This window comes from Haliotis cracherodii, unplaced genomic scaffold, assembly GCF_022045235.1.
Source record: "Haliotis cracherodii isolate W230 unplaced genomic scaffold, xgHalCrac1.p SCAF_45, whole genome shotgun sequence".
In the NCBI taxonomy this organism is placed as follows: domain Eukaryota; kingdom Metazoa; phylum Mollusca; class Gastropoda; order Lepetellida; family Haliotidae; genus Haliotis; species Haliotis cracherodii.
Window position 1 is genome coordinate 498,007 of NW_027266303.1, and position 24,941 is coordinate 522,947.

The 24,941-nt window shown below is 44.7% G+C and overlaps 1 protein-coding gene across 2 annotated transcripts in view; it reads right to left on the bottom strand.

Annotated features, from left to right (window-relative positions):
* Positions 1-906: 906 nt before the first annotated feature.
* The window catches only part of LOC139441824 (ecto-NOX disulfide-thiol exchanger 2-like), a 31,935-nt gene continuing 7,900 nt past the window's right edge, over positions 907-24,941 (bottom strand). The window contains exons 7-13 of one of the 2 annotated variants that reach the window (XM_071222581.1): positions 24,280-24,492; positions 20,602-20,708; positions 13,112-13,244; positions 9,537-9,709; positions 5,354-5,578; positions 4,406-4,574; positions 907-3,413 (exon numbers count right to left, since the gene is read on the bottom strand). In XM_071222581.1, the coding sequence (XP_071078682.1) occupies positions 3,163-3,413; positions 4,406-4,574; positions 5,354-5,578; positions 9,537-9,709; positions 13,112-13,244; positions 20,602-20,708; positions 24,280-24,492 (1,271 nt within the window). In that variant the 3' untranslated portion in view covers positions 907-3,162. Of the gene's footprint in view, positions 3,414-4,405; positions 4,575-5,353; positions 5,579-9,536; positions 9,722-13,111; positions 13,245-20,601; positions 20,709-24,279; positions 24,493-24,941 lie in introns of both variants that reach the window. The other variant, XM_071222580.1, reaches the window with a different exon arrangement.

Genomic DNA, 24,941 nt, shown 5'->3' on the forward strand with positions numbered 1-24,941 from the left:
AAATACGTATTGTTTGTTGTTTACCGCAGCACTCAGCAATATTCCAGCTATATGACGGTGGTCTGTAAATAATCAAGTCTGGGCCAGACAATCCAGTGATTGACATCAGGAGCATCAATGAACCACAAGGTTGCTTGGCACCTATGTTCTGACAGGGAATCCCTACAGGTGCTTACCATAGTTAGAGTTGAGGAGAAATGGAGTCTAACGTTGTCCAAGTTTATTGCACTTATATATTGACCTGCATGCACATCTCTGTCTGTCTGTGTGTCTGTGTGTGTGTGTGTGTGTGTGTGTGTGTGTCTGTGTGTGTGGCTGCTTGTACTAGTCCGACTGATGCAGATTTATAGTGCTAGCAGATTTATAGTGCTAGCCCACTGAGATACCATGCCTCAGTTTAACATGAATGCCACACTCAGACACAGTATACTGACTCCGAGCCGACCAGTCCTTGTTTTAGCCCCTTAATGCCGAGCGCCAGACAGGGTAACAATAAGTGCCATCTTTAAATGTCTTTTGGTATCGAACCCTGGACCTTTCGCTCTCAGTGAGGACACTCTACCACTAGACCATGGAGACGGTCTTACTACAGTTAGAATTTGCCCCCAATAAACTATGCTAGTAGAAAGAGGCTACCTGGATGTGTAGTCAGACTGGGAGACATGCTTCATGGGGTCGTACTCAATCGTTGCTCACAATATCAATCACTGGATTATCTGATCCAGACTTGATTCTTTACAGGCTGCCATCATACAGCTAGAATATTGCCAAGTGCAGCACCAAACAACGAACAAAACAACAAACATGCTCCCCTGCAGAAAGACCTTCCAGGTATCCGACACTGCACTTTTACTGCCCCATTCATATGAAAAGACGACAGGAAACGTGTCAAGATTTATGGTTTATTGATATTTTCCCATGAAACAAACACAAAGGCCTGGTGCAACAGGTAATACACACCACGTGTCCTTATCAAAATGAATTATGTGCAATGAAAAACTGGAAACAACTTGTTTGATTGCATCCTCATGTTAGAAGCATTCAGCAGAACCTACACCATACAGACCTACACCATACAGACCTACACAGGCACATGCCAAAAGGGCAGGACATGGTGTTGGTTCTGAAAATGCTGCATCAGCATAAAATAGAATGGGCAAAATGTCCAAAATATCCACACTCAAAAATGGTTTTTCACGTATCATGTAAACACCAGATGTGGAACTGAAAGAGGTACTTTGCTTCACCTAAATAATACATGATTGTTTTGTTACGAGAAATGGACATAAACCTTATCAATGAACAACAGCAACATGAAGAAGAAATATCAACTGTCTCACACATTCACATCAAACATATCACAACGTAAACAGTGAACAAAGCCATGAAGAATGAATTTGCCATGTCATCAAGGTTCAACAAAACCCTTGCAGTGAATCATCAGGACGAACTCTACTGAACAAAGCACTGTTCCAACACAATATACCATTTTAAACAATTTCAAGGTTTCCACATCATCACTACCAAAACATCCTAAAGGTGAACGAGAAAAGAGACAGACATTTCTTTTCTTCGACTAATCTAAAATTCAAAAATTACTGGTCCTGATTAAGTTTTTCCTTGTACTCGTCCAGTGGGTCAGTGTACTTGTTGATTCCAAACACATATTTCTTAAAGTAAAATAATCAACACAATGGATTCACATGATGCAGTAAAGTAAGACATGAATATTGTGAACACACCATAAGCTTAGCTTGACAATGATTTGCAGGCAAAGGGAGATAACCCACTGCCGATTTCCCTCTCAAACCTCTGCAGTATCAACATTCAACCAGGGCCATCTCATAGCCTTGAGACTACAGAGTGAATACATACCTTTAAATGAAGGCATAACACACAGGAATATGAAAGAGACGATGGACAATAGCATCTCCTGCTTAAAAGTTAATTATGGATTTTACATAGAATTCTTACACAGAGACTGATCAGTTTAATGCCCAGAACGTATCCCCATCCATTATATTGCTATACTGCTCGTAACTGATTTAATAACAGGTAGGCCGTGTTTTCAACATTACGTTATTAATGTTCTCATTACATCCTAATTCCTGTCACAAATAGGTTAGCGATACCGACCGAGGAACATGTGCAAGCAGTGTTTCTATTTCCAAAACACACATACTCATCCATTAGAGAAAATCCCACACATATTCTACAAGAAATCACCATCGCATCAGGCTTATTTCAGTAGTTACTCATTTTAATTATTTTCCCTCAAACTCTTTCTCCATAGTAACAGTGATGTCTCCATAGTAACAGTGCCATCTCAATAGTAATAGTGTCATCTTACATGGCAACTGCTGCTGCAACCACATCAAGGATAGAAGATGACAGTCAGCCAGCCAGCAATTGAAGTCAATTGTTAAAAAGATGTGGGTCACCTATTTTAGTCGTAAAAAAAATTGGGTAGTTAAGCTGTAAATTTTCCTCTTACTTTCAAAATATGAATTATGGTAGGGCGGGTCAGTGAGCATGTTCCTCGATTACTGTTGGTCAGATATCCAGGCGGCATCTGTGTTGCAGCCTGACCATGGACCATAAGCATGGTAAATCTAGTAATTGAACCCATACCAGCGAATCCTGACACTGACAAGGGAGACAACTCTTGATAAGGGGTGGTCAGATATCCAGGCGGCATCTGTGTTGCAGCCTGACCATGGACCATAAGCATGGTAAATCTAGTAATTGAACCCATACCAGCGAATCCTGACACTGACAAGGGATACAACTCTTGATAAGGGATGGTCAGATATCCAGGCGGCATCTGTGTTGCAGCCTGACCATGGACCATAAGCACGGTAAATCTAGTAATTGAACCCATACCAGCGAATCCTGACACTGACAAGGGAGACAACTCTTGATAAGGGTTGGTCAGATATCCAGGCGGCATCTGTGTTGCAGCCTGACCATGGACCATAAGCACGGTAAATCTAGTAATTGAACCCATACCAGCGATTCCTGACAAGGGAGACAACTCCTGAGGAACCTCAGGCCACAATAATGCTCCGACCTATCTAGATAATTTACAGGTACATTAAACAGCTGACAAACTTAAATTCTATCCCTCGACTGATGAGACAAAGGAGAAATCTTTCCACACAATTACTTGTTGCGACCCGTCCAGAAGGAACTGCTGGCGTCTGTGTTTGGGCTGCTGGAGTAGCCAGTGAAAACCCACCTCCGCTCCAGCCGAGCCCCCACCCCCTGCAGCTCTTGTTTGAACAGCATGGGCAGGCGTTCCACCAGGTCCTCGATCTCCCGGGGTCGACAGGAGATCATCTGGTTGAGGTAGGACCACAAATAGTCCACGGATGCCCCGAACGGATGGACATGGAGGAAGCAGGTGATGAGACCTGCAAACAAGGGACGTCACTCTTGTAGAACACACATAACCACACAAGACTGAATGAGAATTATTCCTACAATATCACGGAGGGGGACACAAGAAATGGTCTTCACACAAAGGGGTTTGTAGCTGAACCCAGGCTTTCATTAGCAATCTTAATAAAATTTGATCTTGGTACTTGCTACCCCAACCGATTAGAACTTCGCTTTGTGAACGTCTGAATGTGTTTTCTAATGCTGTCAACATCATCGCCTCTCTCTCACTTCAATTGGATAAACATTTGAAATGGAAGACATTTTCCACAGCCCCTGGGCAGTACTGCAATACAATCTCTATGAGACATTCCAGATTTTCTTTTGTTCAGTTTACAAATATTGAAATTCAGAAACTTTGTCAAATATTTTTCAAACCCAGTCTGGAATGGATTTTTTAAGTCTTAAAATAGGACCATAAACATGATAAACCTTGAGAAAGCTGCCTTCTGACTGGCTAATGTCATTTCATTGGTCAGTCAAACTTAGCAAAAGGTTCTTCTGAAATGACCTGTATTGGGATGTGCCCAGATCTTTGAGAAGCAGTCACGAGCACTAAGATCTGATTTATATGAGATTGGAGAATGAGAATTTCGCAAATAAGTTGGACAAAATGTCCTGAGAGTACAAATCATGCTTTCTTTCTTTGTTGTTTAACGCCTCACTCAGCAATATTCCAGCTATATGACCTTGACCTGTAAATAATGGAGAGACTGACATCATGAGCATGGATCTACAGTCACATGCATCAACCAAGTCAGGGAGCCTGACCACCTGATCCTGTTAGTCGCCTCTGGACCAGACAAAACAGTGATTGATATTGTGAGCAAGCAACGATCCCTGCCATCAGGGTACGAGGAAAGGCCATCAACAAATTCACCAAGCTTGGACACCTCATACGACCAGCATAGGTTTCTGGGGATCAGTTCTGACTGGCCTCCCCACGGGGTAGTAGCAAGTTCTATACCTAGTATCTTAGCCTCCTTGCCGGAGAGGTTGATGGCGGAGCTGCTGACGGTGGACTCAATGCTGCTGCTGAGGCCTGGAATAGATGGGATGCCTGGAATAGACGGGATCTCGGGGATCTCGATCACATCAAAGGTAGGAGCTTTGTCCTTGCTGTTCTCCTCAGCAGGCTGGAACAGAGATTCGTCATATTTAGGTTGGTTTGGTTGGTTTGATGTTTTACGCCGCACTCAGCAATATTCCAGCTATATGACGGCGGTCTGTAAATAATCTAGTCTGGACCAGACAATCCAGTGATTAATATCATGAGCATCGATCCACGCAATTGGGACCGATGACATGCATCAACCAAGTCAGCGAGCTTGACCACCCGATCCCGTTAGTCGCCTTTAACGACAAGCATAGTCGCCTTTTATGGCAAGCATGGGTTGCCGAAGACCTATTCTACCCCGGATCTTCACGGGTCCATCATATTTAGGAGTGAAACCGAGGGCAGAGTTCCTGCTGCACTACTACTGTGACAGCTGACATACAGTTGCAGTGAAGGAACTACTCAGGAAATAGCATCATATCTTATTGAGCATTATCTCTACAGATATCCATGTGACTCTCCAAGGAAGTTGTACTTTAAAATATTTGTGCGTGTTGTTGCTGAATGCTGTACTCAGCAATATTCCAGCTATATGATGACGGCCTGTTAAACTATTGAGTCTTGACCCGTCAATCCAGTGATTGACGTGAACAACAATCCACACGAATGGAGTACAATGACACGCTAGGAACCAAGACACCGATCAATTTGGTCGCCGCTTACGACCAGCAACCAATGCTGGGGAGGAACCCGCAATCCCTACAGGAATGTTAGAAGTTTAATTGACAGGCAGTATTTATTCACATAACAACGGCTACGAGTACTCTCCTTCCCTGTCTACAAGCTGCCAGGCGTTACCTGTGACTCCTTGTCCTCTGCTGCCTTCTCTGTGCCCTCCTTGTCCTCTGACTGGTCCCCTGAGGTGTCCTCCGACTTGTCCCCCGACTTGTCCCCCGTCTTGTCCGCCGTCTTGTCAGCGACGGGGGCGGACTTGTTGCGGGCTCGCTCCACCTCCAGCTGCCTCTCCTTCTCCTTGTACAGCTGCTCCGACTTCTTCATCTGTTGCTGGGAACTGATCAGTTGCTGGAGGAGAGGAGTGAGTGAGTGAGTGAGTGAGTGAGTGAGTGAGTGAGGATGATCAAGTGGGTGAGTGAGTTAGTGAGTGAGGGTGATCAAATGAGTGAGTGAGTGAGTGAGGGCGAGTGAGTGAGTGAGGATGATCAAGTGGGTGAGTGAGTGAGTGAGGGTGATCAAATGAGTGAGTGAATGAGTGAGTGAGTGAGTGAGTGAGGGGCACCTAAAATGAATGGGTTTCACACAAGTAGAAATGTGCTGAATCGAACCTGGGCCTTTGGCGTGATGGGCAACCACTCAACTACCCAACACCACTGATGGAGAAGGCTTGAATGGCTACTCCACTGCCCAGATGGTTACTCCACTGCCCTGATGGTTACTCCACTGCCCTGATGGTTACTCCACTGCCCTGATGGTTACTCCACTGCCCTGATGGTTACTCCACTGTCCTGATGGTAACTCCACTGCCCTGATGACTACCCCACTGCCCTGATGACTACCCCACTGCCCTGATGGTTACTCCACTGTCCTGATGGCTACTCCACTACCCTGATGACTACCCCACTGCCCTGATGGTAACTCCACTGCTCTGATGGCTACCCCACTGCCCTGATGGTTACTCCACTGCCCTGATGGTTACTCCACTGCCCAGATGGTTACTCCACTGCCCTGATGGTTACTCCACTGCCCAGATGCTTACTCCACTGCCCTGATGGCTACTCCACTGCCCTGATGGCTACTCCACTGTCCTGATGGCTACTCCACTGCCCTGATGGTTACTCCACTGCCCTGATGGTTACTCCACTGCCCAGATGGTTACTCCACTGCCCTGATGGTTACTCCACTGCCCAGATGGTTACTCCACTGCCCTGATGGTAACTCCACTGCCCTGATGGCTACTCCACTGCCCTGATGGCTACTCCACTGTCCTGATGGTTACTCCACTGTCCTGATGGCTACTCCACTGCCCTGATGGCTACTCCACTGCCCTGATGGCTACTCCACTGCCATGATGACTACCCCACTGCCCTGATGATTACTCCACTGCCCTGATGACTACCCCACTGCCCTGATGGTTACTCCACTGTCCTGATGGCTACTCCACTACCCTGATGACTACCCCACTGCCCTGATGGTAACTCCACTGCTCTGATGGCTACCCCACTGCCCTGATGGTTACTCCACTGCCCTGATGGTTACTCCACTGCCCAGATGGTTACTCCACTGCCCTGATGGTTACTCCACTGCCCAGATGCTTACTCCACTGCCCTGATGGCTACTCCACTGCCCTGATGGCTACTCCACTGTCCTGATGGCTACTCCACTGCCCTGATGGTTACTCCACTGCCCTGATGGTTACTCCACTGCCCAGATGGTTACTCCACTGCCCTGATGGTTACTCCACTGCCCAGATGGTTACTCCACTGCCCTGATGGTAACTCCACTGCCCTGATGGCTACTCCACTGCCCTGATGGCTACTCCACTGTCCTGATGGTTACTCCACTGTCCTGATGGCTACTCCACTGCCCTGATGGCTACTCCACTGCCCTGATGGCTACTCCACTGCCCTGATGACTACCCCACTGCCCTGATGGTTACTCCACTGTCCTGATGGCTACTCCACTGCCCTGATGGCTACTCCACTGCCCTGATGGCTACTCCACTGCCCTGATGACTACCCCACTGCCCTGATGGCTACTCCACTGCCCTGATGGCTACTCCACTGCCCTGATGGCTACTCCACTGCCCAGATGGCTACTCCACTGCCCTGATGGCTACTCCACTGCCCTGATGGCTACTCCACTGCCCTGATGGCTACTCCACTGCCCTGATGGTTACTCCACTGCCCTGATGGCTACTCCACTGCCCTGATGGCTACTCCACTGCCCTGATGGTTACTCCACTGCCCTGATGGCTACTCCACTGCCCTGATGGTTACTCCACTGCCCTGATGGTTACTCCACTGCCCTGATGGCTACTCCACTGCCCTGATGGCTACTCCACTGTCCTGATGGTTACTCCACTGCCCCACTGCCCTGATGGCTACCCCACTGCCCTGATGGCTACTCCACTGCCCTGATGGCTACTCCACTGCCCTGATGGCTACTCCACTGCCCCACTGCTTTGATGGCTACCCCACTGCCCTGATGGCTACTCCACTACCCTGATGGCTACCCAACTGCCCTGATGGCTACTCCACTGCCCTGATGGCTACTCCACTGCCCTGAAGGCTACTCCACTGCCCTGATGGCTATCCCACTGCCCTGATGGCTACCCCACTGCCCTGATGGTTACTCCACTGCCCCACTGCCCTGATTGCTACTCCACTGCCCCACTGCCCTGATGGCTACCCCACTGCCCTGATGGTTACTCCACTGCCCCACTGCCCTGATGGCTACCCCACTGCCCTGATGGCTACTCCACTGCCCCACTGCCCAGATGGCTACTCCACTGCCCTGATGGTAACTACACTGCCCTGATGGTAACTCCACTGCCCTGATGGCTACTCCACTGCCCTGATGGCTACTCCACTGCCCTGATGGCTAATCCACTGCCCAGATGGCTACTCCACTGCCCTGATGGTTACTCCACTGTCCTGATGGTTACTCCACTGCCCAGATGGCTACTCCACTGCCCAGATGGTTACTCCACTGCCCTGATGGCTACTCCACTGCCCAGATGGCTACTCCACTGCCCAGATGGCTACTCCACTGCCCTGATGGCTACTCCACTGCCCTGATGGCTACTCCACTGCCCTGATGGCTACTCCACTGCCCAGATGGCTACTCCACTGCCCTGATGGTAACTCCACTGCCCAGATGGCTACTACACTGCCCTGATGGCTACTCCACTGCCCTGATGGTTACTCCACTGCCTTGATGGCTACTCCACTGCCCTGATGGTTACCATACTGCCCTGATGGCTACTCCACTGCCCTGATGACTACCCCACTGCCCTGATGGCTACCCCACTGCCTTGATGGCTTCTCCGCTGCCTTGATGGCTACTCTGCTGCCCTGATGGCTACCCCACTGCTCTGATGGCTACCCCACTGCCCAGATGGCTACCCCACTGCCCAGATGGCTACTCCACTGCCCTGATGGTAACTCCACTGCCCTGATGGTAACTCCACTGCCCTGATGGCTACTCCACTGCCCTGATGGCTACTCCACTGCCCAGATGGTTACTCCACCCCTGATGGTAACTCCACTGCCCTGATGGCTACTCCACTGCCCTGATGGTAACTCCACTGCCCTGATGGTAACTCCACTGCCCTGATGGCTACTCCACTGCCCTGATGGCTACTCCACTGCCCTGATGGCTACTCCACTGCCCTGATGGCTACTCCACTGCCCTGATGGTTACTCCACTGCCCTGATGGCTACTCCACTGCCCTGATGACTACCCCACTGCCCTGATGGCTACCCCACTGCCTTGATGGCTTCTCCACTGCCCTGATGGCTACTCTGCTGCCCTGATGGCTACCCCACTGCTCTGATGGCTACCCCACTGCCCTGATGGCTACCCCACTGCCCTGATGGCTACCCCACTGCCCTGATGACTACCACACTGCCTTGATGACTACCCCACAGCCCTGATGGCTACCCCACTGCCCTGATGGCTACCACACTGCCCTGATGGCTACCACACTGCCCTGATGGCTACCCCACTGCCCTGATGGCTACCACACTGCCCTGATGGTTACCCCACTGCCCTGATGGCTACCACACTGCCCTGATGGCTACCACACTGCCTTGATGACTACCCCACAGCCCTGATGGCAACTCCACTTCGCCACTGCCCTGATTGCTGCCCTACTGCCACGATGGCTACTCCACTACCCCAGTGTCCTGATTGTGTAGGCGTGAGTGAGTGTGATTTTATGCCACTTTGAGCAATATTCCAACTATATCATGTGGGGACCAGATATTACTACAATTCTGAAACGCTCCGATGAAATGCTGACCTGTTGCATCCCCTGCAGAGCGTTCTGCAGAGCTCGGATCTGTTTGTCCTTCTCGTCGAGTGAGTTGAGGGACTCCTGCTTGATGAGGTCCACCTCGTTCTTGTAGGCCTCCATCTGACACTTCAGCGTGTCGTTTTCATCCTTCAGAGTGTTCACCATGTTGCTGCTGTCTCCTGGAATACAACCTACGCTTGGTCATTCTCACAACACATACCTCCTGACATGTACTCCTACAATTAGTGATTTGTACAGCGCTGTAGATACTCAAGTCAGGACCAGACAAACCAGTGATTGATACAATGAGCAACAATCTTTGACAAGGGGCTCAATTACATGCAATAGCTAAGTTACTGAGTCTGACCACTTGATCAGTTAAGACCAGCATTGGTATTTAAGACCTATTCTAAGCGACCCGTGAAGATCCAGGATAGAATAGGTCTCCAGCAACCCATGCTTGCCTTAAAAGGCGACTATGCTTGTCGTAAGAGGCGACTATGCTTGTCGTAAGGGGCGACTAACAGGATCTGGTAGTCAGGCTCACTGACTTAGTTGATCCCAATTGAGTGGATGGATGCTAATGATATCAATCACTGGATTGTCTGGTCCAGAATCCCTGGAGGGAGAAGCTCTTATGGATGAAATGCTTGTACACAAAACCTTCAGCGCAGTCATGCATGTTTGTCAAGTCTTGAGTGAGTGAGTTTGGTTTTACATCGCTTTCAGTAAAGTTCCAGCAATAAGATTGGCAACATCTGAGAGAAGAATGAGTGTGTATGGTTTCACGCCGCTTTTAGCAATATTCCAGCAATATCACGGCGGGGGACACCAGAGATTGGCTTCACACATTGTATCCATGTATCAAAATTTGAAAAGAACCCATGGAGCAGTTTTAAGTTATAGGTTGTACAAATGTTTAAGTAAAAAAATTCATATTACAAAAAAGAAATTGCGATATTCTTTGTGAAAATCAAAATATTGAAATCAAACGTTGCACTGCACCTCTCCTATTGATAGAAAAAGTGTTCACCAAGTCTGAAAAGAATCTATGCAGTAGTTTTCATGTTACAGGTCGCACACCCAAAAATCCTTGGAGTGAGTGAGTGAGTATGGTTTTACGCCGTTTTAGGCAATATTCCAGCAATATCACGGCGGAGACACCAGAAATGGTCTTCACACATTGTACCCATTTCGGGAATCGAACCCGGGTCTTCGGCATGATGAGCGAACGCTTTAACCACTAGGCTACCCGACCGCCCCCTTGGATGGCTGACAGACAGAAGTCCTTGGTACAACTATACACCCTCCGCCCTTTTAGGAATAATAATATTAGGGCCACATAGAAACTTCAATATGGTGACTGTTCACAATTCTAGAGACTGTTGCTGGTACAATCAACAGACACAAGCGGATGATGATGGGCCAACATGAGAAACATGTCCAAACGACAAGATTGGTTCAGCCAAACCAAGAGCAGTGGAACAATAGTTTTCAGGACAACTGAATTTACCTCAAAACACATTGCCAACTACAGGACTACCCATGAACCAATGAAACTGGAACACCTTTTCAGGTTGTTACAGAATAATTCCATGTTCAATGTTTGCTTCAGGTTCAGATGGGGCTGATCATTTTCAGTGCTTGCCATTAATAGTCATTAGTCCTGGCTGGCTGATTGTATTGATGTGTTTGGTGGGCAGAAGCAGCATCCATTTTTAATGCATTATGTAAATCACTAGAGAGATAAACTACAACATTGTCTCACACCAGTGATGAAAATCAATCATATAAAACCACATTTGTGTTTCAACTGACAACTTGAACATCCTGGACCCGAGGGTCTCATCGGATCTTTACACATACAGATATTAACCAGCACCCTCATCGGATCTTTACACATACAGATATCAACCAGCACCCTCCAGAGCCTCATCGGATCTCTACACATACAGATATCAACCAGCACCCTCAGGAGCCTCATCGGATCTTTACACATACAGATATTAACCAGCACCCTCAGGAGCCTCATTGGATCTCTACACATACAGATATCAACCAGCACCCTCAGGAGCCTCATTGGATCTCTACACATACAGATATAAACCAGCACACTCAGGAGCCTCATGGGATCTTTACACATACAGATATCAACCAGCACCCTCAGGAGCCTCATTGGATCTCTACACATACAGATATCAACCAGCACACTCAGGAGCCTCATCGGATCTTTACACATACAGATATCAACCAGCACCCTCAGGAGCCTCATTGGATCTCTACACATACACATATAAACCAGCACCCTCCAGAGCCTCATCGGATCTTTACACATACATTGTACAGATATCAGCCAACACCCTCCACAGCCTCATCTAGTCCATAAACATACATTGTACAGATATCAACCAACACTCAAGAGCCTCATCTAGTCCATACACATACATTGTACAGATATCAACCAACACTCAAGAGCCTCATCTAGTCCATAAACATACATTGTACAGATATCAACCAGCACCCTCCACAGCCTCATCTAGTCCATACACATACATTGTACAGATATCAACCATCATCCTCCAGAGCCTCATCTGGTAACATTTTGCAAAACCCATAAAAAGGTAAAAATCTCTACCAGTCCTTATGATACCTCAACTATTGGGGGGCGGTCGGGTAGCCTAGAGGTTAAAGCGTACGCTCATCACACCGAAGACCCGGGTTCGATTCCCGACATAGGTACGATGTGTGAAGCCCATTTCTGGTGTCCCCCACCGTGATATTGCTGGAATATTGCTAAAAGCGGCGTAAAACCATACTCACTCACTCACTCAGCTATTGGGCAGCTTGGCAAGGACTATGGGACTAGTGCCAGTTTGTAACGCTGTAGCCCCAAAAGGAGGACTATGAACTGAGTGGGTCGGTTGGGGCAAAGGCTGCTGAGAACAGTATTTCAGCAATAACACCAGATGCCAGCTTAATGTGACAGCCCAAAGCGATGCTGGTTATAGATGCATAGCACTTTGATGAAACAAATGAGCCTGCTGACACACCAAGGTTCATAATCGGAGCAAGTGGGAGACTGGAACCAAAGATCTTGGATCTTGCCACAACTTCGCGACTTAACACTGCACAGTTGATCATGACCATCAACTGAGAGGATCTTAAAGGCATGGCAGTGTAGATATCAAGGGGTGAGGTGAGGTGAGGTGAGGTGAGGTGAGGTGAGGTGAGGTGAGGTGAGGTGAGGTGAGGTGAGGTGAGGTGAGGTGAGGGGAAATGGGGTTTAACGTTGTGTCCAAAATTATTGCACTATACTGACTCTGAGCCGACCAGTCCTTGTTTTAGCCCCTTAATGCTGAGCGCCAGACAGGGTAACCACAAGTACCATCTTTTAAAGCCTTTTGGTATGACGCAGCCGGGGACTGAACCCCGGACCTTCCGCTCTCCGGGCGGACGCTCTACCACTAGACCACGAAGGTGGTAACAGGTAACAAGAGCACAAGGATGGCCTTAATTAGTGGCTGAAGACGGATTTTGTCTATGAAACCCTCAATGTCAACTCAGTGTACAATAGAGCCTACCTGCACCCACAACCTGCAGGGATGTGTCGGTCTTCCTCTTCTTGGACGGTCCGTCACCATCCTCGTCTGACATCTCCATCTCGTCCTCCTGTCTGTCACTGAGAAACTCTTCCTGTTGGACAGTTCGGATCTCCTGGAACACAACAGCATAAGATGAAGACCTATCTCACACTAGGACACCCCTACACAACCTGTATCTGTAACAGCACCTCGGGTAGAACTGTCTCACACTAGGACATCCCTACACAACCTGCATCTATAACAGCACCTGGGGTAGAACTGTCTCACACTAGGACGTCCCTACACAACCTGCATCTATAACAGCACCTGGGGTAGAACTGTCTCACACTAGGACGTCCCTACACAACCTGCATCTATAACAGCACCTGGGGTAGAACTGTCTCACACTAGGACGTCCCTACACAACCTGCATCTATAACAGCACCTGGGGTAGAACTGTCTCACACTAGGACACCCCTACACAACCTGCATCTGTCACAGCACCTGGGGTAGAACTATCTCACACTAGGACGTCCCTCCATGCGCTGACTATAGTGATCTATTCATTAATGTATCAAACGCAATCTATCCAATACTTCATTATCGACATTACTTGCTATTGGTACCAATAGCAAAACTAACATAAACTGACTAATATGTTCTATATTGACGGGGTAGAAGCACAGATTCGTCTACTGAACTAACATAATCCGTTATGGTGTACGGTTAACAGGATCAAACCCGCCAAACAAAGATGCAAAGAAACAGAATCAACGCATCTGTCTACACAGGACTCTCAGTAATCCGGACCTCATTTACGGTCCATAAATACCCCACTTCATCTGTTAACTTCCTTATTCACTTCCTTTCCAAGACTTACACACCGGTTGTTGTCCAAAGTATATGAATACAATAACAAGATTGACACATAAATGTAGTAAGTATAAATATCAGTAGTAAAGGACTCAAGAAGGCTATATCTGTTCACACAAAAACTAAGTTCTTCTTCACAAAGTATAAACACACAAGAGCCAAGCTGAAAAGAGGTTGATACACACATTTTCCACAAGTCACAGACATGTTCAGGGATACAAACCAAACCCCTCCATATTCGGGCGTCCGATCTAGAGGTGACTTAACATACATACCGAGTCCTTCCTGCGGCGACGGCGCCACGACCTGCTCGACTGTCCGACTCACTGTGTCACACGACACAATGATGAGCACTTAATGAGAAATAGCAAGTTAGCAGCGTCCTCCGAGAATTGCCACAATACCATCCCATAAATAAAGCATAGATCAGAAAATAACAGCCTGGCTGGGTCAATTTAGACTTTCCGGGATAAAATATACGATCAGCCTGAAAAAGTTTCGATGACAAGCAAAGGCACATTTGATGAGCCTGCTGGGGACACTGATGCAGGCTTACATATGAATGTGCAGGTTAAATTATTGATGTGTTATTGAATGGCTTGATGAGATTACCTGTCATCAGTTAGCTGTGGCCTTCACAGTTACCTCTCATCGCTCGTGTAAAGCTTACACATTGAGTGTCAATTAAACCAAAACAGTTTCTACATTACTCAAATCTTTGTGAACATTCTTACCGCTTAAATTTATCAAGAAAAAAAGATACTACTTAACATTTGCTAAGGACCAAATCAGTCATCTTAAGTCAAAGGTGGTACTCAGCAAGTGTTGAGTGAGGAGGTGTTTGGTTTTGTGCCGCTTTTAACAGTATTCCAGTTATATCATGGTGTGTCAGCTGTATGTGGGAGGAGTGAGTGAGTGAGTATGGTTTTACGCCGCTTTTAGCAATATTCCAGCAATATCACGGCAGGGGACACCAGAAATTGGCTTCACACATTGAACCCATGTCGGGAATCGAACCTGGGTCTTCGGCGTGACGAGCGAACGCTTTCACCACTAGGCTACCCGACCGCCCATATGTGGGAGGAAAGCCTGAAGTGACGTTTACCACTTTGGTGAAACACGGGTATAGTGCTGACAAACCTAGAAACATAATCGGGGCGAACTGGGATTCAAACCCACGATCATAGATTTCTGGTGCGCTCAAGAACGCAACTCTGCACTGCAAACTGCTGCACCCATGACGACTAGGCCAGCGAGGCCCTCTAGCCAGTGATGAGTAGTATATATTGTACTTAAGTCAGACCACAAATTGATTACTTCAAGTTGACCTTTCAAAATGTACTAAAACAAATTATCAGCATATCCATTTGAATCAGTTACAATTGTATTTTATTAAGTTAAGATATAAATCCAGATTTTTATTGATTGATTGATTGATTGATTGATTGATTGATTGATTTATATATTTATTCATTCATTCATTCATTCATTCATTCATTATAAGGTGTGTAGGGCGGCGGAGGGGGGGTGAGTAGGTGGGAGGTGGCTACTATACGTTATGTTACCTTGCTGGAAAAAACCTGGTTAACATTATATCGGTAGTGGTGTCATTCCACACCAGGCCCAGCAATATTCCACAATTGGTTACTCTACAAACACAGCCATCTATTCAGCAACAGAAGCCACTGATAATGCCATCATACACGGCTGGTATTGATCACACATTAATTATTGATAGCTACAATGACAATCGTCCTGCCACAGAGAGCATTGATATTTGAGATTTAAACCACAAGTGACACATGAATACAAACAGTTCCCGGTGTTAGTCAGTGTTTGGAACATATTGAAAATTCTCTTTCAAAGAGTGGAGGCACATTGAAGCTTCATGATCTAGTGTGTTTCTAGGTTGAGAAGTCTTACAAACAACAGGCGTAATCTAATATAACATTATATTTGGGATTACACTTTCTAAGTAAAGTACAAATTCTAGAACGTTTTGGGACGGAGTCCCATTTGCGATTTGAACCCACCCTTTCAGATTGAGGCACCTAATTGCCAGCATACAAAGTCAGTGACCTAACCCACTCAGCCACCAAGGCTTCCACAAGAATAGAAGTCCGACACTTTGTCATCTCCTCTGATAACTGTAACCTTATTAGTTACTGAATGCTCAATATCCTGAATTACCCTTAGTTGTGACACTTGTTAAATTACTAATTATTTCACTGTGATCAACAACAAATCAATTACTGATTATTGATTATCAAAATTAATTATTGACATGTGAGGAGCTCGCAACAAAATACTTTTTAACTTGAAAAATACCTCATGAATTTCTCCTAGTTATCACTGATTCATGAATGTTTTCCTACACTGTACGGATGAACGATTGTTGACTTGAACAGGTCATTGACATTTTCTTTCTTTTTTTTAAGATAGAATTTGGAAGCATCGGTTAAAGTTACTGAGCATGAAGGTTCGGTTTGGTTTGTTTTTTGTTTAACGCCGCACTCAGCAATATTCCAGCTATATGACGGCGGTCTGTAAAATAATCGAGTCTGGACTAGACAATCCAGTGATTGACATCATGAGCATCGATCCACGCAATTGGGATACGATGACATGCATCAACCAAGTCAGCGAGCCTGACCATCCGATCCCGTTAGTCGCCTTTTGCGACAAGCATAGTCGCCTTTTACGACAAGTATGGCTCTGAGCATGAAGGAATTTCTTTTTAAATTTAATCCAACTTTCATGGAAAATTAAAAGTAATACAACTATTACCATATTGTTTCTATTCTACAAATGACACTTTAGCAGTCTATGGGTTAACAAGACCCCGATCCTAATGATGAGAACAGAATGGTGAGATGACAACGTTCCCAACGTGTGTGGACACTGTCAGCATTAGGAAAATTGCACTGGTCCAGTGTGGAAGCGCAGACTTTCAACTCCTAGCACTCGCTGTGCTGCACACGGGGCAGCTTGTAAGGGTTGATCCCTCAGAGAACACTCCCCAGCACAAGGCTCTAGTTCCAGGAGGTAGGCAGGTTCAGGTTTTAGGTGCATCTGATTCAAATATATTGTTCCAGAACATGGAGGGGGTGGTAATCTAAGTATCGTGTCCTAATACATGTTTGAAGTGAACTATTCTTGAATGAGCGATTTCATGAATTAAAGGGTGATTTTAATGCCTTTTGGGAGGATCATGAAAGTTTACACTTGTGTTGGAAATGTAAACAAAACGATGAGGCTAGTATTTTCTGTACAATGCTTGATAACTGGAGGATACTAACAGGCAAAGAGCATAGTGTTTGTTTGTTTGTTTGTTTGTTTGTTTGTTTGTTTGTTTGACCTTTAACCTCAACCACTTCCAGCAATATTCTAGCTGTATGACAGCCATCAGTAAATAATTGTGTCTAGACCATACAATCCAGTGACTGACATCATGAGCATCGATCTACACAATTAAGAAACCAAGTGAGCAAGCCTGACCACCGATCCCGTTAGTCGCCTCTTATGACAAGCATGGAGTGCCGAAGACCAATTCTAACACACTATCTTCACATGGTAAATAGTGAGTGAGTTCGATTTAACACGCTTTTTAACAGTATTCCAGTTATATCACGGCTTAAAGAGCATAGGAGTTATTGAGCAGGTTTTGATAAATGCCATGATCGCTGCTTTCAACAGTATTTAAGTCATATCAATGCATGTCAGCCTGATGTGGGAGCAACAAAATATCCCGCGAGAGGGTATGGTGCCGACACGCACAGGACCTGTGATCAGCAGATCCTAACTCAACCAAGGGACACAAATCTGTCTACCACCTCCCAGATACTACTACACGACACGCACACAATCAGTGTGGTAAAGCTGAACACTACACATACAGAAGTTCACGCTGATGGGAAAACAGTCCCACTCTCCATTATTCATATGTTAATTCACTGCTTGTATTTTCAGCCAATCCCATATTTCATCTCATTTGTAAGACTCAGAAACAGCAATCAGCTGATTTATCATCGTCCACGGAGAAACACATGTGCTTACCTGTGTCCCTAACGACCAGGTACAACCGACTTGTTGTAGTGAAAATGACCTCATGTCAGAACAGCCTCAAAACACAAAAGTCACAGAGTTCCAGATAACTTTTTGAGCAATTGAGTTTTTTACCTGAAGGTTTCTATTTTTATTGAGTTATTACATTTTTTATTGGGGAACCAATATTTTTCACTCATCCATTCATCACTTTATTGGTTTTTTTCCTAAAATGAATAAACATTTTGAAATTTGAAAAAAAATGAAATAATGTTTAAGAGGTATATAACAGTTCTAAACATACAGGTAGGCTTGACTCGTAATTGTGTTTCTGAAATTAGCACTGTTGTATGCATGCTGAAAAAGCTTCATCACATGTTCATTGGGTTTTTACACGTTCTTTTTATACATGCTCTTTTTATACATTTGGGTTTTTCATTTAATGCATGCGTTTCTGTATGCAAGTTACTTGAAAGTCATTAGGTTCTGAAAAGTTTTTGGAGGGTATTTTATGCATATATGCAGCTTATCTGTAGCTCTGAGTCAAGACAGCAACAAAGAAAAGCCCAAACAGCCGCAACAAAAAGTCAGAATGGCCATAATTAGGATGATACTATGTATCTACAAAGGCATGATTAAATCCATGAAATGTGTGTTTTCAATCATGTTTATCTTGTGGCAATCACATATTTTTATCCACTTAATAAAGAACAGAGATGAAGGTTATCTCAAACAATAAGACAGATATGACAAGCCTACATGAAGTCAGTTTGCGATTATGTTCGAGATGAAATTGAATCACTAAATTTGTAACTGATAAGTTTGACAATAACAAAATAAGTCTTGAACATGGTTGGTGGTTTGTAATAATAAAAGTATTATTAAATGAAACATAAATATGATATTATAGAAGTTCATATACCATGTTAGCTCTATGTGGGTCCAATATCAGCATGGCAACGTTCAACCAACATAGGCCCAAACTGATATCAGTGTTTGCTAGGCTGTGTACAGAGTACCTTGGAGGCTGGTAATAAAATGTAACCTCTTCAAGTGGAGTCCCTCTCAACAACTTATTTGAACTCTGTACAGACCAGTGTACCATTCTGTTGTGAAAACATGGACAAACTTTCATCCTAATAAGGAAACCTCTCACTGTTTTTATTGTGATACAATAATTGAGTTTGTCATCTTTATTTTTTTGTGTGGCCATTTTGACTTTTTGGACTTTGGCCATGTGACTTTTCATGGCCGTTTTGACCATCCAGGTGCAACTTTCCCCTGTGGACAAGCCTGGAGAAGCAGGCCTGGCTAGCTGTGAAAGGGAGTGTCTTCATGCTTTGTCTTTCTCAGCTTCACATGGTGCTTACCACATCTTGAACAAAAGTCTCACCGTTTCCATAAATCTAGAGTAAACATTTTTTTTTTTTTCAAGAAGCCATGTCAACAGTTGGACTGCTGTGAGGCCTATCTGACCATCACATCTGGAGTGAGTGAGTGAGAGAGTGGGGGCTGTACAATACCACCCCAGCACTGTTTAGCTATTCATGGCATAGAGTCACATCAGGAGCAACACCAGTAAGGATATATATCAAACCACCCGAGAAGCTGTAAAACTGACCTTTTGCACATGCTAGAAATTTTATTTTTTTCACTACTCGGCAATAATGATCTGCTACGAGTTGCCACCCACCCTTATGGTAACAGTGGTAGGCCATATGGAAATGTCACTTCTTCTTCTGATTTCTACTGGTAATTTCAAATCCTGCGTTAGAACATTTAGCCTCTAGTATAAGACATAATGTGTCCTCTATTATCTTTGTATGCGACAGCAGTAAGTGTAACCATGGTAACTCTAGTTTACAATGGTAGATGAGTGTGCACAAGGATCAGTTTCCTATATGTAAGAACAACAATTCAAATAACTTGTTCCTATCAATATTAAACTGCATGATCAAATTTGTTAGTTCCTAATTATGAATTCTTTTGAAATGGGAATAAAATCCCTAACTTCGGCACTTATCATCCAGTCATTTTTGATCTGCTAATGAAACAAGGTATTTTTCCACAGATTTCAACACAATTAGTGGTAACTTGAATCAATTATGAAGGTTATGCAACACAAAGGCAACCGCAAACCAGTCCACAGTGTCAATACCTTTGGTGGCAAGTGCATGATGTTCGCATATTTCAAAACAAACATTATTGTTGAAAATTCTTCTCTTCAAGTAAACATGTTTAAGTAACAAAAGTAAAGGGTAATTACCAATTGTTTTCTGTCAAAAGCCCCATCAATGACCATGGGCTATAGGAAAGTGCTAATCTGACCTTCACTAAGACATTTAATCCAGTAATGCCACTATGGTTCATACTGTATAAATTACACAAAGTTGCACAGGTTTTTAAGTTTATAACACCCTAATCGCAAAAACTTATCGAAGTCAATTCTTATAGATACACACTTCAAAAACCAACAACCAAACTTTCTTCAGGAAATGGTCAGGTAAATTACCCCAAATCTACAGCTTCTAGGACATTTTGACACAACCCTTGCTGCTGTCTGTGTTACTAACCTCTGCTTGCTTGCACCAGACGTCAATGTTCTTGCGTTGAGCCTTGGTGAAGTGATCCCATGCTCGCTGTTTGGTGGCAGTGCTAAATACCCGCACTATCTGATCAACTTGAAGAAACAGGGTGTCCGGGGTTAGATACATACCAACGTCCCAGCTTACTCGATTACTCACCACGGCAGCACACGCAGGCAGAGGATGGTGGAAGTCACGGCCGAGGACGCAGCTCGGAGCATTATACTAATGTACCATTTGTAGGGTGATGGACAAGGCTGGGCTGTTAGCATTGTTCTAAGCTAAGCTTCACGTACACGGATTGTAGAATAATAGTGACGCAATCTAGGAGTACTTCTGTTTTTTTCATGCACTGCTTGTTTCGTTTGTTCTTTAATGCCGCACGCAGCAATATTGCAGCTATATGACAGTGGACTGTAAATAATCAAGTCTGAGGTAATTCAGTGACTAATTTTATCAGCAATGTTAGTGTACACAATTAACGAAGTCACCGAGTCTGACCACCCGATCCATAGTCGCCTCATACGACTGACTAGCTCAGGCAGCTCAGGAACATTCTACCCCAACATCAACTCATATTAGGGTTTGTTTGTTTGTTTGTTTGTTGTTTAACGCCACATTCAGCAATATTCCAGCTATATGGCAGCGGTCTGTAAATAATCGAGTCTGGACCAGACATTCCAGTGATTGACATCATGAACATCGATCAAGTCAGCAAGCCTGACCACCCGATCCCGTTAGTCGCCTTTTACGACAAGCATAGTCACCTTTTACGGCAAGCATGTGTTGCTGAAGACCTATTCTACCCCGGATCTTCACGGGTCTCATCTTAGGCTACTTACCTTTGACGTCCTGCTCCTAGTGTTCCACAGGGAATGAGTGAATACTATTTTATACCACAGTTAGCAATATTCCTGCCTGAACACACCGGTCTGGCAGGAAGATGAGTAGGTGATGCATGTTCACAGATCCAATGCATTGAGTACTGGCAGGGGTGTGGAAATATCAAACTTGTCATCTTGTCCCTTGAAGAGTGAACAGGATTTTCTTGTCCAAATTTCCAACCAAAAATGGTGTTTTAACAACAATTATTACTACCTGCAATCTTTGATCTGACATGGTCAATATGTGTATCTCCTTGGCTTTTCCCAGTACCAATAATAAAATTATTCATTGCATGTAATCAAACGAAATCAAAATGTTTGCGCAACCGGTGCGGTATGCCATGACTTCTTACAATATGTTGGGCAACTAGCCGTAGTGATGTTTAAACTTTTTCAAAGCTATATTTCAAAATTGTTATGAATATTCTATCAAAATTGACTAAACGTCTTCTAAATCTAAAGGTTGTCTGCAGCCAACTGAATTAATTTCTATTGTTTCTCAAGCGATCTCACAAAACTAGTTGGACCCCTGACAGTGGGATTCTCTTTCTAGGATAAACCTAGCGGCAATGCTTCCAGAACAATACCAACAGAAGCCTTGATCACCATATCCAAAAGATCAGAGGTTCAAAATGACAAGTTGATCTAACAGTCAACCATTTCTCCACACCCCTGACTGTGGGATTCTATTTCTAAGATAAAACTAGTTGCTATGCTTCCAGAACAATACCAACAGAAGCCTTGATCACCATATCCATAAGATCAGGGGTTCAAAATGACAAGTTAATCCAACAGTCAACCATTTCTCGGACCTCCTTGCATCCACACCCATGACTTCCATCCTCCACTTGCCAGACCTGGACTTACTTGCATCACTGTTGAACATCTGGTGCCTTGTATTTCTCACATATCTCTTCTGGTTTTCAGAGAATGTTTCAGCCATATTTACAAAATGCACAACCAGCCATAGCATGACGTATTAGCCATATGTTAATTATTACCTATCATTTCTACGTCAATTTTTTTTTTAAAGTCTTTCTATCAATTTTTTTTCTTTACACAAAATTTCAGAAATTCATTGGACACAAGAAACACAAGGATACCAGAATATTTCAAACAGCTGTCTGCCTTAGTACTGTAACCATTTACCTGTTAAACAACATCAGAGTGAGTGAGGGAGTTGGGTCTATGCTCAGTGCAACAGTATTTCAGTTCTCACCATGTCAGCTCAACGCAGCACATGCTACAGACCAGTTATGGGCAAGCTGTCAGCACTGTATTGGGCTGTCAGCACTGTATTGGGCTGCCAAGGATCATAATCTGGGAAAATCAGGGATTTGAACCATCAACCACCAGATCCTGACCCAGCTAAGGGCTGCAACTCTTGTCATGAATTGCTGCACCTTTTTCTCAGGGAACATCTGAAGAACCCATGTCACATTTACATCTGCAAATTACAATATGCGTTGGATGAATGTACACATTTATGTTCAATAATACAGCCATTACTCGTACTAGACGTGTACAATGAAGTCAGCCATCTACCACCTACCTCTCCCTACAGGTCTGGACTGAGTCATGCTACCTGCAGCCATTTTACACGGAACATTGACAGGGAGGTCTCAATGTCACAAACGGGGAGGTTATTTTCAGAACCATAATTATCTCCCCTTGTCAATTTTTTTCTCACCAACATTAACAGTAATTATTCAATAGAACATGATAGAAATCTAACACTGAAAATGATTTGAAAGATTTTTTAAATGCATATGTATATGTTAAACTATGTCTTCAAGTCTCCACTTGAAACAGTATTAAATCAGCATGTTTAACAGACTTGCAAAAACATACATAATTTTTCAGCATTAGCACTGATGATCAAATAAGTGTATGATTTTCAATATGAAATTTCGGTGGGATAACAGCACAACGACTGAACATAAACACTGCCTGCAGGAAACATTCTCACATCTGCCATTATCATTGGGGCTATATGACATCCTCCTGTTCTAGTCCTTCCATGTTTGCCTATATGTCTCATGCACATTTACCTACTGTACACATACGACTGATGTGACAGCCCCAGCCAGCCAGGGACACCAAGGACTGATGTGACAGCCCCAGCCAGCCAGGGACACCAAGGACAGATGTGACAGCCCCAGCCAGCCAGGGACACCAAGGACTGATGTGACAGCCCCAGCCAGCCAGGGACACCAAGGACTGATGTGACAGCCCCAGCCAGCCAGGGACACAAAGGACAGATGTGACAGCCCCAGCCAGCCAGGGACACCAAGGACAGACGTGACAGCCCCAGCCAGCCACAACAACTTGTTACTCGTTTCATCGGATGCATCCGTTCAAAAATTATAAACTTGAGCTGTGATGCTGTACTTACATGGAAAATTCTTCCAAAAAATCCAAGAGATATGTACTTGTACTTTATAATTAAAACATTAATTGTTGACTCTTGTGTAGAACAAAGCATGGCCATGTTTTGCACCCCAACCTCCAAACACTGAGATCAAAATACAGAGGTCCAATGAACACAAAGTACAATACAAATTGCTGTGCCCAATAGAGCACCTGTCACAAAATGTAACCAGTGGAGAGTTGTGGAGACCTGGTCTCCGGCATCTGCATGACGGTCAAACCGGGTGACCACTGACACAGGTGGGGCCCCAATGCAGATGTGTTAACAAGGACAAGGAGTACTTGTCTGTGAGCGGAGAGAGTATTCACACTATCTGTGAACGGAGAGAGTCTGCAAAGACAGAGTACTCACATTGTCTGATGATGTCCTGGAAGCGGAACATTGACTGCTGCTTGACACGCTGCACCTCCTCCTCGTTCTGCTGCTTCTCCATCAGCAGTCGACGCACGTGGGAGTTGATGCACTGGATCATGCTGTAGAAGGATGCGTTGGTGCGGCGATTGCAGTCTCCCTTCTCCATCCACGAAATCAGAATCTCAGCCGCATTCATGAAATCGTCATCACCTTTACACAAGCGAGACAAAAATAACAATGAAAAAGTTGGGTGTAATTGAAAACCATGATTGATATATATTTTAATTGTTTCTCAACAGGAAGTTGACATACAGATTGATTGACAAAACTTGATTCTAAATCAAATCACAGCATTCAAAACTTTCTGGAAGATTTTGAGAGTAACTAAAGAGCTATGAGGAAGTACAGATTATCTATTCCGATTGAATGTTTGTTTGTTTGTTTGTTGTTAAACGCTGCACTCAGCAAAGTAAATGATCCAGTCTGGACCAGAAAATCCAGTGATTGACATCATGAACATCGATCCACACAATTGGGATCGATGACATGCATCAACCAAGTCAGCGAGTCTGACCACCCAATCATATTAGTCACCTCTTACGGCAAGCATAGTCGCCTTTTACGGCAAGCATGGGTTGCTGAAGACCTATTCTACCCCG